Source organism: Parambassis ranga, chromosome 1 (assembly GCF_900634625.1).
Source record: "Parambassis ranga chromosome 1, fParRan2.1, whole genome shotgun sequence".
NCBI lineage: Eukaryota > Metazoa > Chordata > Actinopteri > Ambassidae > Parambassis > Parambassis ranga.
Genome location: NC_041022.1, coordinates 19,222,306 through 19,239,429, shown reverse-complemented (window position 1 = coordinate 19,239,429; position 17,124 = coordinate 19,222,306). Strand labels below are relative to the sequence as shown.

At 44.0% G+C, this 17,124-nt stretch overlaps 2 protein-coding genes across 2 annotated transcripts; both read left to right on the top strand.

Moving 5' to 3' along the window:
* Nucleotides 1–1,005: 1,005 nt before the first annotated feature.
* LOC114448708 (mucin-22) lies at nucleotides 1,006–9,316 on the top strand. The gene is made up of 11 exons (XM_028425879.1): nucleotides 1,006–1,298; nucleotides 1,650–2,000; nucleotides 2,260–4,068; nucleotides 4,153–4,244; nucleotides 4,327–4,385; nucleotides 4,692–4,855; nucleotides 5,773–5,938; nucleotides 6,018–6,209; nucleotides 7,718–7,939; nucleotides 8,882–9,041; nucleotides 9,137–9,316. The coding sequence occupies exons 1-11, from the start codon at nucleotides 1,256–1,258 to the stop codon at nucleotides 9,209–9,211; spliced, it is 3,333 nt and encodes a 1,110-aa protein (XP_028281680.1). The 5' UTR covers nucleotides 1,006–1,255; the 3' UTR covers nucleotides 9,212–9,316.
* Nucleotides 9,317–12,722: 3,406 nt separating this feature from the next.
* Nucleotides 12,723–16,298, top strand: actb1 (actin, beta 1). Its single transcript, XM_028426007.1, has 7 exons — nucleotides 12,723–12,834; nucleotides 13,676–13,801; nucleotides 13,889–14,128; nucleotides 14,638–14,884; nucleotides 14,977–15,168; nucleotides 15,254–15,435; nucleotides 15,624–16,298. Exons 2-7 carry the CDS (start codon nucleotides 13,679–13,681, stop codon nucleotides 15,765–15,767), a joined length of 1,128 nt encoding a protein of 375 aa, XP_028281808.1. The 5' UTR covers nucleotides 12,723–12,834; nucleotides 13,676–13,678; the 3' UTR covers nucleotides 15,768–16,298.
* Nucleotides 16,299–17,124: the final 826 nt, after the last annotated feature.

Here is a 17,124-nt window from a genome sequence, read left to right as displayed (position 1 = left end):
GGTAAAAATAAAAGTATACCAATATATGAATGTAGCTGATCACTTTCATTTTCTTACCACCCAAAACCAGATTTTGTCTCTAACCTTAAGACAACATTCAGATTGTGTCCAAGAGGATAGTAAAGTTAGCTGCAAACGACAGGAGGCCAGTGACAGTCTATCTACTGCTGTGCTCTGCTACCAATGGAGCTGATAGAGCCACCTGATTGGTTTAATACGGGGGCCCTGAAGGTCAAAATACGACAGCAGTAATCATACAGTGCTGAAGTATGTGCTTTAGCAATAACTTTCTAGGCATATATTTACTTATGCACAGACTGCATGTACTGTGACTGCCTCTTGGCCATACATACATCTATCCATCCATCTGTTTGTCTTATCCTGCACAGGGTTGAGATGAGCTGTGGTCTGTGGCAGCTGTCCCTAGACCACTAATAAGATGAATGTATATGATTCATCAGCACAAATAAATCTACAATATAATGCAGAGTGGGGAGCATTTAGATAGGAAATAACTGGTCAAAAATATATTATGCAACATACATTGAATAGAGGCTGGTCTCCACTCTGGTGTGTTTCATATAGACTTACTGCTGGTCATATTAGAGTGACAGCACTGGCTTGATGCAGGTCACATGCTGCATAAAGGAGGAGTCATTAAAGATCTGCCTTTTTAACAAAAAAAACAACATATACTTTCAGATCAATACATGTTATTCTATTAATTTTCAATACTGTCAATACACTGCATACATAGAAGCAGCGCACAAATCCCTCGTTCACTGGTTAGTGGTTTCCAGAGTCCCGGCGGGGTGTAAGTGTAAAAGCTCTAATGAACTGCCCCCTCTCATGTCTCGGCCTCCTGTGGTAAAAATGTTTCCTGTGCGGAGTTTATGCAGTGTGTGTAAAAAACCAGCTCCTGCCGCGACCACTGGATTCCTTCCTCTCATCTTTGGAAATGTCCAGTGATTCAAAGAACCGCAGAAACAGCCTGGAGGCGGCGTACAGCTCGGGTCTCTGTCCACCCTGCGTTACAGGACACGTGTGTCTAATTTAGATGAGTGCGCAGCGCTTTCCGTTCCGAGGAAATGATGGAGGAGGAAAGTTTCTGACGCCTGCATCTGCGTTGGGTCTGCGCGCATGAAAACAGTGGATCTGTTACGCTCTGCCGCTGTGGATAGAACGCAAATGTGAAAGTTCTGTGTGGATGTGGGATTAATATAGTCTGCGACACTGAAATGCCTCAGTTTTGGAGATGCTGCTCCACGCCTGTCTGTTACTTTTTATCATCACAACAGGTAAGGACATCTGCCAGCAGCCACACTCACCGCTTTTGTTGTAGATGTCACAGTGAACATTGTTTGTCTCTTTGATCTGAACGTTTTACCTAAAACTATTTTATGAAGTCACAATCATGTTACTGGAAAGCCTGAGCTTCAAATCTTAAATAACTAAGTTTTTTTCATAACTGTCCAGTTTTAGAAAGAAAATATTTGTTTTTTGTTTTTTTTACCTAAAAACCTTCAGATCAGGGTATGTGAAAGTGAAAATGAAAATATACTTTTTAAGGAACTTCCTTAAACCTACTAAATTGTTAAACAGATAACCCGATGCTTTCATTCACCAGCTGCATCTGTCTCTGTCCCCAGATAAAACACAGGCCTCATCACCCCACTGTGGTGGAAATGTCAGCCTGGAACATGAAGCTGCAGGTCTCACTTTAGCTGGGCTTTATTCTGACCCCACAGGACTCAACCGCATGTCTGACAAAGTAGTTTGTACTTGGATTATAGACATTCCTCAGGACAGGACGGTACATTTGAAACTGGTATGGTTGGACAGTGGATCGAGCATATCGGTGCTCTGTGTTTTGACGGTGGGAGACCGGGTCTTGGAGAGAGGGGGGACTGCTTTGCTCTCAGGCTGTGACAGAAACAAAGCCACACTCAGTTGGACAGGAGCAGGAAACTCCTCAAATGCAGCTCAGCTGGTTTATCGTGGTGAGAAATGGGTCCTTAATTATCCACTTCGTCTTATCGAGTCAGTAAGGCTCAATTGGCTGAGCCAAGCTGTAATAACATTTGTATCAGGCTTGTTAAAGTGCACAGTGAAAACATGCCACTTTATCAGGATGGTGTGAAAATGTTGGAAAATTCTTGTCACAGTGGGCTTGTGACATATATTATGTTGTTGTGGTTTCCACTCTATCTGTCCTCACCCTGGCCCTCTCTGTTTCTGTGTTTGTTCCTGGTCTTCCAGTCCAGGAAGATGAGAGGAATTCCTTAGAGGACCGCTCAACCCACCGTCCAGACCAAGACCTCATTCGTCAGTCTCAGACAGGAACCAGCTTTACAAGAACTGCTCCTGTTGGTCAAGAGATGGTGAGAGGCACAGATGGGGACGGAGGTCATTTCTTTGAAGGTCTGGGGTGGAGTTTTGGGCCTCAATCTATGTCTACTGCCCTTTCTGAGGACCAGGGCCCACAGCACCCCACCTTACCCCAGCAGAGCCGCCCCATCGCTGGAAGAACAGATAGGGAAACTCTCCCGCTTCCTGAGGAAAAGCCACACAATGGAGCGGATACATCTGGAGCTGCTCACCTCACTGATAGCCCCATGGCTGCCAGAGAGCGAACACACCCATATTTTCAGCATGCAGACACCAAATCTAACACAGCTAACCCTGATGGTGACACAACAGTCAACGGTTTTCTCAGCACATCCACTCAGACATTCAAACACACAGACCAACATATACCTACACAAACAGACCGGAGTGTGTCAGAGTCCACCGCATCCTCTTCCTCCGACTTACCTTCCTGGATGAGCTTGGAGAGTGATACTCTTCTACCTCCACGTGGTGGAGCTGTTAGTGGAACACCTGGAGATAAACAACCTCATTCCTGGAGACGCCAGCGGAGCACAGACACACTTAACTCTAATCTGACCTCCACCACCACCTCTGACCCTTTACAATCATCCTCCAAACCTCCGCAGCCTGACTCACACAGTGCACACAGTGCTGACACTGAACCCACCTCATCGTCCTCCACACAAGGCCCCAGCAGGACTCAGTCATCCACCACCTACATCACAGACCTGCACACTGCTGTTGGCACTGTGGAGGCTGCTTCACTTCATCCAAACATAAGTCAAAGTGACTCATTTGTATCCACAGCAGCAGATGTTACCGCTCAGACCCCAGAGCTGTCTGAGAAGTTTGAAAACACAGAGATGCCTCAGACTGTCACTTCTTCCACTCAGAGTCAAACAACGTCTCCTCCGAGCACAGAGAGCCTCTCATGGTCTCCAAACACATTCTCCACATTCACACAAGGGAACAACAAAGAAACACAAACAGCAACAGAGAACACAGAGAGAGATTTCATGAATGCATTCACAACCATCGACACCCTCACCTCTACCACAGAGGATGAAGGGACCACACGTTTCTCTGATTCTTTTTCTACACCCACAACAGTTCTTACCACAGGAGGTGTGGTCCAAAGCTCGGCTACCACCACAGAAATGACTACACTGAGTCCCACTAACACACATTCACCAACTCCTGTTGCTCTGTTATCCAGCACACCAGTTGACTCCTCTACACCTCCATACATGCTCCACACACTCTCCTCACACATTACTTCTACCTCCTCCATCACTGAATCCACGGTCCACACAGCCTTCATGGAACATGAAACCACCTCTATGCCCTCGCAGACATCACGCACACCTCCTACACACGCTAACCTACCGACTTCTACTAATATTTCTCCCACACACAAACGGTTCCACGACTTCATTATTACTACACACAGCTCTTCGCTCTCTACAATAAAATCTGATGATAGGAAGGTGGTGGTAGAGGAAGGGGACAAGCTCTGGTCCCGTAGCACCACATCCACATACACCCCCACAGCTGGACCACCACAGCATTCCTCACCCAGGACAGCCTTATATCCCAGCCAGGAGAACAGTTTGGCACCTTCAGCTTCCACTCCCTCAGGGAGCTCCACAAAGAGTCCCAAGTTCTATATCATGCCAGATCAACCTGCCACCATCAAAGGTACATAAGTGTTAGTGTGTATTTGTTACTGACAAATTAGTCGGTCTGTTGTAATGAAATGTTTTGTTCTCCCGCTCTCTTCAGTGAAGTCAATTGAACTTCTGCTGCAGATAGTTTTAGAAGAAGAGTCCAGGCCAGCTTACACTGCTGGTTTGGAGGAAGACACCGCTGCCTGGGTGAGGGAATGCACATACTAACACTGTGGTAAAGAAAAGCACAAATACACATTATCATACATAACCCTTCTGTGTCTTACAGTTGGAGCCGTACCTGCAGAGAGCCCCAGGCTTTAGTAGGTTGTTGGGAGTCTGGAGCAGGTGAGAAAGGGAACACAACTTGTGTCTCATATTGTATATTACAGGCCCAAGAATGCAAAATGAAAATATTTTCTGATATTTTGGTGAAGATCCTTCAAAACCTTGTATTGAGCAGTGACATACATACTTGCTGATATTGTATTATTTGAAGATCCATGGATGAATCAGCACACATTTTTAATTTATAATCAAGTAGATAATGCGTATTATACAGTAATCTGTATCAGTATAATTAGTGTACAGTGGTGAGATGAGTTTGTTTGGCTGTGTACAGAGAGTTTCAGAGTGAATGTGCTGTTGTTCCAGTGGCCATGCAGTGCAGAGTCTGGTGGAGTTTAGAACCAGTGGGGCTCTGCAGTGGCTCAGCACGGCAGGACCCACATCACTGCTGGAACAATCAGGACTGGATCAGGCTGTTCTTGAGAAGCGGATGTTCAGATCATCCCAGATTGTCAACATCACACTCGGAGGTAAGCCTAGTCTGAGAGGCCTATCTTCAGCTACTGAAGCCCTGAGATCTGGATGTTGTCAAGGCTTGCTTCATAATATCAACAACCTGTCGTGTTTGTTCTCTGTAATGTATGATGTTTGTGAATGTTTGTTCTTCTCTCTCTCTCTTTCATTCTCTCTGTCCTGTCTACCTCTTCTTCTCCTCCTTCACCCAGCTGACTGTCAGCAGGAAGGTTCTCCTAATGAGCTGGGTCCTGCTCAAGGTTTCTTCCTGTTAAAAGAAAGTTTTTCTTGCCACTTTTGTTCTTAAAGGGTTCAGGGTCTGGGTTACTGTGAAGCATCTTGAGACAATTCCGATAATTAATTCAGAAATGCGATATATAAATAAATTTGAATTGAATTGAACTGGATGTGGTTGTCTACACAAAATACTTAACATTCCAGGTGATTTTATTCACATGAGAAGGGATTCCATTCTTGACCTCTTTACTTAATTAACCCAGTTACAGTCCACTGATGTAAACATTATAACTCAGTTAGACCTACAGAGTAAAGCTCTCAATCCAATTATGACAAATTTGATTATCACACGTGGCTTACTGTAATATTAACCCCACTAAGACATTTAATCATCTTACTCCTTCTGTTTGCCATCAGATCAAATTCCCAGTGTGCAGGAGCTCTGGCTGCACTGTGATGTTCAAAACCCATGGTGGTGAAAAGTCACCCTAGTGGTTTATTTTTGTACTGTGGATTGTTTTGTCACTTGCTTTGTAAATATTGCAGTACAAGCACAAGCAAGATGCATACGATCACTTTATTTGTAATATTTAAGTAATGGTTGCAGTTAAAATAAAAATAATGGTTTTGTTTTTTTATGAGATTTGTTGTCACTAGTAAAAATAAAGAGTATTATTCCTTCATGTCTCCCCTCCAGGCCTGCAGGGTGATGTGTGTGACTGGTTGTTGCAGTGCCCCACAGGTTATATATGTACGTCCCAGCCTGGCACTGCAAACTATAGCTGTTCCTCTGTCTGCCGCTTTGACTACTGCCACCACCACGGCATCTGCACACACCACGTGGGACAACTTCCTGGTTGCCAGTAAGAGCAGTATACACCAAAAAAGTGTATCCTCCATGAGTGTTTGTTGTGTGTAAGTGACTTGTTGTCTGTGTGTCAGCTGCCTTGTAGGTGAGGACTTCTGGTACATGGGTCAGAGGTGCGACATGAGGATGACGCGAGCACGTCTTGTGGGTGCTTGTCTTGGCGTCTTACTCATCATAGTGACGGTCATTGGCGTTTTGGCCCTTGTTGCAGTGCGTCGCTATCGAGCCGTTCTGATCCAGGCCAAAGTTGACCAGACTCGCAGCAGGTACAATCCCTCTCAGTGATGTGCACCCACACAAGAGCCACGCAGCTAAAAACATACAAACTAAAAGCACTAATGTGAACTGAACTATGAGCAGTCGAACATACAGTATGTGGCTGTCCAGATGTTCTTGTGTCATTCAGTAAAATGCACTGAATAAACAAGTCCATTGACAAGCATGGTCGCTGCTAAGTAACTAAAAAACATGCAAAATCTTCTTTAGAGCCAGTGTAGCAGAACCAAGGCAAAGAAAGAGACAAGAATGAAAGGAGAAGTGACAGTCAACCATTAGGGAAGTGAGAATGGCTTGTTATGCTAGTTTATCATGTCACCTGAGCCTGACAGATCGTGTACAATGAAAAATAACCTAATCCTAATGGTGGTTATATATTAACTAAAACAAAGCAGGGACCCTTAAATACTAAACATTGGTCCCTGTTGATGTGACACACAGCAGTGTGTTTAGGGGGAATAATGTGTTGTGATTAGGTTAGGGAAAACCTGAGATTGGAGGCACATACTGTTGATGTAAACAGTAATCTCCACTAGGTGTCATAGTCCTGCTGCCAAACCACATACAGAGGATGAAGGCAGACGAGCATCTGGCACAGCCTGAATATTCAACTTCCAATGATGAGCCGATGTGTTGAAGTATAGGACTCAGCTTCTTAATCCTGAACTAAATACTGACATAGGGCTATGTACACGGGCGATGTTTAAGTCAGAAGCCTAGATTTGATTTCAGAGGGCCTCTGTTAAAAGTATAGAGAAGAATTCTTTCCAGAGAGTCTCATATATCCTGAGGCCACAGTTCAGCGTATTTAAGAGCAGAACAGTGGCAGCTCCCAAAAACATCAGAAATACAAAGACATGTGTTAATGGAAAGAGTCATTAGATGTACTTAATAATCTTAATAATATGTTGTATGTTGTATATGTATACAATTTCTACCCTTATTATAAATTGTTAGTTCACAGTCCTCCTGAGTCTAAAAATATTGACATATTATTGTGTCTGAGATGCAGCACTCAGTTGATGAAGGAGTTAATGAAAAGTGTTACTTCGTGATCAATGCTTCTTTTAAAAAAAGTAAATTACTGATGCATAGTCACCTGTGACTAGTGAGACATAATGAATAAGTTCATTCATAAAACATGATGTCATCCATAGCAATTGGGTCAACTCCACCTACAGGGAGTGTGATAGGACTTCTTTTTGTTCCTCTCTGCGGCTTTTAAATGGAAAGTCTTACTTGTGAGCAACACAGTGTCATTTAGTAAGACACATAGAGGTCGCTTTACAGCAGGTGGTGAGGTAATGAGCACACACTGTAAAGTGTTCTTTCTCCCTCCTGTCTCCTTCCACTTGAGATTTTTAAGCCTCTACGATTTCAATCATGAAATCTTGTAAAAAAAAAAAACACATACATTTATCAGCTTGACCCCGGGGCACGTTGAAGTAAATGAATTTTGACGTTCTAACCTCTCACGATTGGGTGTGTGTGTGTGCAGCTATCGCAGGTTTAACCACTTCGATGAGCTGTCCGGCCGGTTCTGGTTGCGGTCATGGGCAGGATCAGCAGACTCGTTGGACAATCCTGCATTTACGCGCTCTGATGAGCTACTGCATCTGCGGGCGCTCGACCGCACCTGCTGTTACCACGATGACACACTGTCACTGGCCTCCACCTGTCCCAGCCATGGCACACACATCAACACCATCTACCCAATTAGGTATACACACCAATTATTACACACAACTATGTGAACAGACTTCCACGTTTAAAGGACAAGATGGCTTCAAACCCTCAGCAGCTTGTTGTTTTAAGCCAACGAAATCAACACCAAATTTTCTACATTTTAAGATGCTACTAAAATCTCCAGCTATTATTCAAAGTAACAGCCTTCTCTTGAAACAGGCTCAAACTTCTCTCAACCAGCTTCGTGAGGTCACCACCTTTCCTGAAAATCTGCATATAAACATTTAAACCTATGACTCCAACCTCTGCAATAACTTGACCTAAACTCAGCTTAGATGATTTGGGATGAGTTGGACCACAATAGGAAAGAAAGCTGCCATAAGTGTTCAATACATTTAAAATGTTCCTCAAGAGGTTGCACAAAGCTCCACATGATAGCTTTGTGAAGAGGTAGCTGTCATCAAAGAGAAAGGTGGCAAATGAAGAATCTAAAATTCAAGACATATTTTACCTAAATTCTTCCTGAGCAGATTTTTTTCTTTTTTTCTGTGAGATTTAGCTGCTTGCTGTGGCTCTTATATGACCACTAACTAGTTGTTAGTATCAGATTGCCTGTCTACTGTTTTGAGCCAAGCTAGAAGTTAACAGAAGTGTCAGAGTTTCTGCCTGCATCTTAAAGGGACAGGGATGAGGACCAATTGCCAAAATAAACCAAAAATTAAAAAGATCCAAAGTGCTGAGTTCATCCCAGTTGACATCAGTTGATACAAAAATATTGATTAGAATAGACTTACCCATTGTAACCAAAAAAAAATGAAATCATGGATCATCCTCAAAGACCGGATTTGTAATCGAATTGTAGTGAAAATGTGCGTCTGAAGTGCATTTTGACCCATTCCTGATTTTTCTTTGATCAAAGATCTTATACTCAGGTTGACAGAATTGTGAAGTATTTACACTTCTCTATTCCCCGTAGCTCCCAGTATGGTTGGAGGGGCAGTGAGATGAGTATGGGAGATGGTGTGTTGGACTCAGGTAAGGCCAGCGACCTTTCTGTCTGTAGCTGGCCTGTGGAACCTATTCACTGGACTCCATTCCCACTGCTGCAGCAACTGGCCTCCCACAGGACACCCACTGTGAGTGTTTCACTATGCATGCAATGTTAATGTGAGAGTTTGGCGGAGAGAGATATCTGGTTTCATTATGTGATGATGTTTTCCTGTGAAACCAGGTCAGGGTGTCACGACCTCGGTCCTACTGTGAAGGCATGGAGCTGGTAGACATGGGGAAGAGCTGGACTGCATAAAGAATCCCATCTGTTCTGACACTGGCATTTCCTGCTGATTATTACAGTATAAAGCTCCAATGTGTTTGTTTTGTTAATAAAACTGTGTTAACGTGTTTACATGTATATTTGAGTCTACAATCTGTTTCTGATTTTGAGGTTATTTTATCAATCACCGATCAAAGGTCTGAATCAGGCAAGTAGAGTTGCAAGAGTTCTTTGAAGATGTTTTACTGCTCTACCAAGCAGAGCAGCTTATTCCCACCAGTCACAGGAACACAGCCTGAATGCTGCAGCACAAACCCACAGACAGAAGGAAAACAGGAGGAATGACTACACATCAAGACAGCACTCCACACATGTGGCTCTCCCAACTGGGCGTTGGTCAAAGCCACAAAGAAGATGCATTACTGACAGGAAAGAGGACAGGAACCTGCAGAGAAAGAACACTGTCATCCCAATCGCTGCACCCCAGGCGGCTTCAAACCCATAACTGAGACATAAACTGGTCCATCCTAAGGACAAAACTCACATTGGAGAAAGTAAAGGACCACTACACAAGTACATGGTACAGCACAGGAGAGCCTGTGCAACAGGACTGCAGTGCAATTACACCTCAAAGACAAGGGACACACCCTGAGGACATCACAGTACACATTCCAGATGGCAAGACAGTGGTTTGAAAAAAGACTCAAGTAAACCAACAAGTAGAAAAAAACCTTCCCTCAACAGAGGTACCAAACTCATATTCTTCTCATCTTTTTTGCCATGTACAACACAGTGTTAACCTCAATCCACAGGAAGTTTCACCTCAAGTCACACCTCAACCAATGAATCTCTACGAGTTTCATAGAGATCCACCCACTGAGGTCTCCTACCACATATAAACTCACAAAACAGAACTGAAAAATGAAGAACCTTTCATAAGGTCATACTTCATTTTAACCTGTACTTACTGTATTTTTTGCTAATATCTTATTTGGTAATTGTCTAACTCTTTTTGACTTTTGATTGCTGAGTGTTTGTATTTTGTCCACCTACTAGTATTGCTTGCTGGTCTCGACATATGCGCCACAACAAATTTCAATAGTTGTGAATCTCATATTCATGCATCTACTAATATAAATAACTCTATATCATTTACATACTTAAGGGAAACACCCCAAAAAGTTTTTTTAATAAAGACACAAAACCAGCATGAGCTCCACTGAAGGCTGTTTTACCAAATTAGGCAACAACCTTGGGCCCCTGGTTCACTTTGTGTTTGTTTGCATCTAATTCAAATGTATGCAGATGTAGAAACTTGCACTGTCATTACTTCACCTGGGTTGTCTTACGGAGTGGTGTTGTGTCTGTCCCTATGACCACAAATGGGTTCAATCAGCTACTAATCCAGGCCATTTATGCGGTCCCCTTTAACTACAGTGAAAGCTGCCTGTCCATTTTTATGTGGCTTCTAATATTAGAGTATTCGCCCACCTCCTTTTTTTTCCTTTTTCACTCAAGTACTCTCAGACACAGATGAGCCACACCCCCTCTCACAGCTGCAAACTCTGTTGGAATGTGATTCCTTAAATGACTGGGAGAGACTGTCACAGTAAAACTAGTTAATATGTACGCTGACCTTGCATTGCACTCTCTGATGTAAGTAAAACAAGAGAGTTGATTCAGGGAGGCAGGAAATGAGGCAAATAGAGGAAGAGAGTTAATGGGTGTTTTAAGGAAGAGAGAGAGCCTGAGAAGGGGATGAGTGGACAAAAGCTACCTGCTAGCTTCTTCCATATACGGTCTTCAGTCAGCGCTGAGAGCCAGGCCTGTGAGTTTCTCTGACTGTGCGGGTGAGCAATGCAGGGAGGGAGTGCATATGTGTGTGTGTGTGTGTGTGTGTGTGTTGTAATGCATGTGTGAGTCATGCACACTGCCAAGTTTTGAAATGGATGGATATGGTATGAATGTGTAGAGGAAAGTTTGAGAAATTTGTGTCAGGGAAGAGTTTAAAAAAAACCTCACATTTTGAATGTGAAGAAAACATATAAATGTAAATAGAGACAAACTTTCACACACCCACATACACACTCAGCCTGAAAAAGGGAGATTCATTCATTTCCTCAGAATGGTCACATGACCTGAGCAGTGCATTCTTCCCCCGCCATGTGACTGGCTCCAATATCTCCTTATATGGACGTCATCCAAAGGAACTCTTAAAGGGATGGTTGTCCTGCCCTGGGTCTATACTTGGTGTGTGTGTGTGTGTGTGTGTGTGTGTGTGTGTGTGTAGTCTCTTTCTGGAGCAGGATAATGAAAAGCCAATTCCCTGATCAGCTCTTACCCCCAGCCCCCACCCCCCTTTCCCTTGCACAGTCCTCACCTGCTCCACACCTGATAATATACAGGCATGTCTGTGATGTTTGCAGGTCTCTGTGGTCACTTCCTGTGTGCATCTATAGAAGTAAGTGAAAAAAAAACTTACTTCCTGTCCCTTTTGGTGAACTGGCTCCCATATAGCCTTATTAGGAACACATAAAGCCAGTGAGAATTCCTAGTGTAACTTTATGAGTCTTTGATCGATTGAGCTTTAACATCAACCCGACAAAACCATTTAGTCTCTGCACAACTTCTAAAAGGAGTTTCTGTCATAAAAACACATTTAAACACATATTTCTGTTTCAAAATATGTTCAGTGTGTGAAATACTTGGCTCTGTGCACATGCATAATCAAGTGAGTCATAGTTTTGAGTAACGGTTTTATCTTGACAGCCATCATAGGTATGCGCTGGAATTCACACACCTATCTCTTACGTATTATTCAAATAAGCCACTGTAATCAACCTTCTCTGCACACTCACACATCACCAGGGAGGTGATGACAGATAAGGGATTTACAGCCTCTCCAGTGTTTGCTGTAAACATACCTCAGTTTCACCACATGTATCCCTGTCAATCTGCTCTGTGTGTGTGTGTGTGTGTGTGTGAGTAACATGCCAGCATGCGGGGTGTTAATAGTGCTGTCAGTGACCCTAAGATAACTGTAACCACACCATGCTGTGGCTGGTACCATCATGATGAGTGAGGAGGCTTTGGTGCAATCCAGCCCTGCTGCACAGCCTTATCACCTTCATTTAAATAAGATGAATTATGTCACTGCACAAAGGACAGAACACAATATATAACAGTATATCACAGAGTTATCAGGGTGGGATTTAATCCCACTGTGGATGCAACAAATAGATGGACATTTTCAGCTTGTTTTATTTTCAAGAGGCACATTGGGTTTACAGTATTTGTCACGAGGTGTTGTATAGTACGAGCATCAATATTATAAAACTGATCAACAAAGAAATTGAACACTGAACTGATAACTTTGGGGATATATAGGTTAGTTTTGGTGCCTCCATACTCGGCCCCCTCCCTGTCATGTCAGAGCACACAGCAGCCATCTGCATGCGCCACACCCAGTGGATGCGCCTGGACCAATCAGAGGGCGCCGTGCGGAAAGTTCTCCTTTTATGGAGAGGGGCTGCAGCACGAGCTCTGATAAAACCCTGCAATTTATTGGCCTTCATTGCAGTCAGGCTCAGACACTAAACCCTGCCGGAGAGCAGCGCAGTCACAGTCCTCTAAGCCGATAACCCGCCCTCACACAGGTAAGACGGTGAAGTTTTTACTGGTGTTTTAAATGCATTAATTTAACATTTGCATGCTTTATATTTCATGCTGCTGCTAGCTAGAGTTATTTGAGGTCATTTGTGCATAAAAATGTGACCGAGCGGCAAACTGTCGGAGGCGCTTCGGTGTTAAAATGGTGTGAAATAATTCTGCTGTTTCGTGTTGTCGTCACTTCACTGCCTCATAAATCAGACTGCGTTTAAAAAGCTTGACCTTCTCGCTTACATGTAAGCATCTGCCTTGGCACCGTCTCCGCTTTCACAGGCGGACAGGTGATGGCAGGCGAGACGGATTAAACTTCAAAGACTCGTTTAAATCCGTTGAACGTGTGCTTTACGTTCAGGTTGCAGCTAGAAGTTGTTTTGTGTGTGTGTGTGTAACCTTGCAGTCACGACATGATGACCGGCGTGACGGAGATTTTTTTTTTTTTTTTTAAATGTTTTCGGTCTACATTGTGTCACACGCATGTTGTGTGTGGATGGTCAGTACACTCGTGGTGATCCCACGAGTGAAGGGAGTGGCCGGCTCTCGGTGTCACTTGAGCTTTAATGACACACTGGGCGGCTTCCGGGCCGGTCTTCCGCCGTCTCTAAGCTTCTCTCACTTTTGCCTTATATGGCCATGGCCAGACCGAGGGAGACACTGCCTTTTGTTTCTCAGTTCTGGATTTGGACTGGAGCTTGCACCACTGCGACATCCCGCGTCCAGCCTCCATAATGACATTGCTGCAACCCAGTTAATCCTTGATGGATGGAACACACCATCACCAGTTAACTTTTTTTTTTTAACTTTCCTCTCCTTTTGTGTTTTTCTCTGTAGAAAATGGAAGACGAAATCGCTGCCCTTGTTGTGGACAATGGCTCTGGTATGTGCAAAGCTGGCTTTGCAGGAGATGATGCTCCACGTGCTGTGTTCCCCTCCATTGTTGGACGCCCCAGGCATCAGGTACAGTTTCTGCATGGTTTCCAAACCTTTAAAAACGCACTACAGTATTGTTTGTTTCAAATTGTAACCGCATCTTGTCCTCCCTAGGGTGTAATGGTTGGCATGGGCCAGAAGGACAGCTATGTTGGTGACGAGGCACAGAGCAAAAGGGGAATCCTGACCCTTAAATACCCCATTGAGCACGGTATTGTCACCAACTGGGATGACATGGAGAAAATCTGGCATCACACCTTCTACAATGAGCTGAGAGTTGCCCCTGAGGAACACCCAGTCCTGCTCACAGAGGCCCCCCTGAACCCTAAGGCTAACAGGGAAAAGATGACCCAGGTAATAATGGCTGACACTCAGACATTTCTTCTAAATCAGGAAACCTTCTTGGCACACCTGCAGGGTCCGACAAGAGGGAAGTGTGTTGCTGCTCAGGCCTTTCTTCTCCTGCTCAATCTGTCCATTTCCTCCTGCTCCTTCAACCTCCAGGTTTCCTCTGCCATGAGCTGATCTTTTCATCTCTGCGGATGCTTCAGGTTTTTATATCTCTGCACTGTGATGCATTAGGAATGATAGCTGCAGCATGGGCTCTGCTGTCATTTAAAGGTGTACTAAAGCGAATGGCAAAACTCAAACTACACTGGTGTCTGCATGATGCAAGAGATAATATTAGAGCGGGGTTGCAGTACTCCAATTTGTGTAGTTGTGGGGAAAAAAAAACTAAAACAGATGTTAGAATGGTGTTTATAACCCAGCAGAGTGCTGTTTCTGACTAACAATACTAGCTTCACTTGGGGTTCTTTGACCATGATTCAATGACTCATCCCTCATCTCCCTCTCTCCTCCAGATTATGTTTGAGACCTTCAACACCCCCGCCATGTATGTGGCCATCCAGGCTGTGCTGTCCCTGTATGCCTCTGGTCGTACCACTGGTATTGTCATGGACTCCGGTGATGGTGTGACCCACACAGTCCCCATCTATGAAGGATATGCTCTGCCCCACGCCATCCTCAGGTTGGACCTGGCTGGCAGGGACCTCACAGACTACCTCATGAAAATCCTGACTGAGAGGGGTTACAGCTTCACCACCACAGGTGAGCCAATTGACACAAAGATGAGCCTAATGGTGCAAAAAGCAAGAGAGGCAACTGAAACTGATCATCAACTCTGTTGTCTCGCCTTACAGCTGAGCGTGAGATTGTGCGTGACATTAAGGAGAAGCTCTGTTATGTTGCACTGGACTTTGAGCAAGAAATGGGAACTGCTGCCTCTTCTTCATCCCTGGAGAAGAGCTACGAGCTGCCTGATGGACAGGTCATCACCATCGGCAATGAGAGGTTCCGTTGCCCTGAGGCCCTCTTCCAGCCCTCTTTCCTTGGTAAGTGCCATTATAATACCATAAACCTTCAAAGGCAGAAGTTTGATTTAAGCAGGACAAACGGTAACTTTACATCTTTTCACAGGTATGGAGTCTTGCGGTATCCATGAAACTACATTTAACAGCATCATGAAGTGTGATGTGGACATCCGTAAGGACCTGTATGCCAACACTGTGCTGTCTGGAGGTACCACCATGTACCCTGGCATTGCCGACCGTATGCAGAAGGAGATCACCGCCCTGGCACCCACCACCATGAAGATCAAGGTAACATTCCTCCCTCTAACTTTGTCCTTGAAGCAGTCATGCTAAAATGTTCTAGAAAACTCTGCAGCTCTACTGCCACACACTGGACAGACTAGTTTATTGCAGTATTGGATTTCTGTAGTGCATTTAATAAAGTATTTGCTATTAAATGTGTATTGACCTCACTTTTTTTTTCTTGCTTTCTGCAGATCATTGCTCCTCCAGAGAGGAAGTACTCTGTATGGATCGGAGGCTCCATCCTGGCTTCCCTGTCCACCTTCCAGCAGATGTGGATCAGCAAGCAGGAGTACGATGAGTCTGGTCCCAGCATTGTCCACAGGAAGTGCTTCTAAACAGACTTGTCAGTCCCCCACCCCAAAACACACACTGCTACAAACCCAAACGACAGGCTCTGCATACATGCCTACACCAACACACTGGTGTATGCTGAGCCCATGACACCTCTTCCCATTTTCCCTCATCACTCTGGCTATGGCACCATGCCCCCATGATGGGGAGAAACTCTGCAGGAAGTACAGAGCGTCCCAGGCGGTGTGAATGTGTGAGGAACATGATGTCCATTGTCGTGTTTGTGTAGGTCATTCCAGATGTCTTTGTTCACCACCTTATTTGCCTCTATGAAGGTTTATTCTCTGGTGGGCCCACTGCCCAACAGACCTGTAGTATTGCTTAATATGTAAATTATGTAATCTGTTTTGTTTTTGTACTTTCAGCCTTAAACAATACTTGGTCCAGTTTGTTTTTGTCATCATGCAAAAGACAAAGCTTCTGCCTTGTATTGAGGTGTATGAAGGTCTGTGCATGGGGTGTCAAGCCTCTGGTGTACACAACTACCCAATAAAGCGCACATGTCTGAGATTCTGCTCTGAGCATTTGATCTTTATTTTGCACACTAATGTTCACCACTGTGACATCAGTCATTCAGCTACACCTATTTAAATAGACTTGATGATTTGAACTTGTATTGACTTTACTCTTGCTCTTTCTTCCCAGAGGATTGTACATACCTACACAGCACGCTTTCATAAAGGTCCCACTTGGAGAAGCCTTAATGTTAAAATATTGATGGCTACGTTCCATTTAGCTCTATGCTCACTGTAGCACAGTCTGAATCTGGAAACACTGCAATACCATGTGGTTCATAAAAACTTAAAACATGGCAGAGGAAGGATGGCTCCAATGCCATATGACTTTCTCACATACCTTGTTGGACATCTTCAGTTGGTTACTTCATCTGGAAAACCTGACGTTAGCAATCCAGTAGCCAATCTAACTTTTACCCAGGGATTAAGGCAAACCTTTTATAGACAGGCAATCCAGCCCTGTAAGGGAATATGAATTAAAAGGAAACTTGGAGGATCGCATAAACATATAAACCTTATCTTATAGCGCCCTCCGGCGGCCAACTCCTAGACATGAAATACGAATCAACGTGATATGAGAATCAATTAGCGTCTATTTAAAAAAGGGACAAATAACCATGTCATTCATCACCGTGAAACTGAAAACACAGTATATAACGCTAACTTAAACATACTGAAATCCTAGTTGGTGAATGGTAAATTTTTTTTCTTGAAAGGTCAATGAAATTGAAGCATATATTTCTATAAAATAAGTTGAATTGCTACATTAAAAACGTCTCCCCCTTCTGCCTAATGTATTAAATACAGATTTAGCCTGTACAATTTC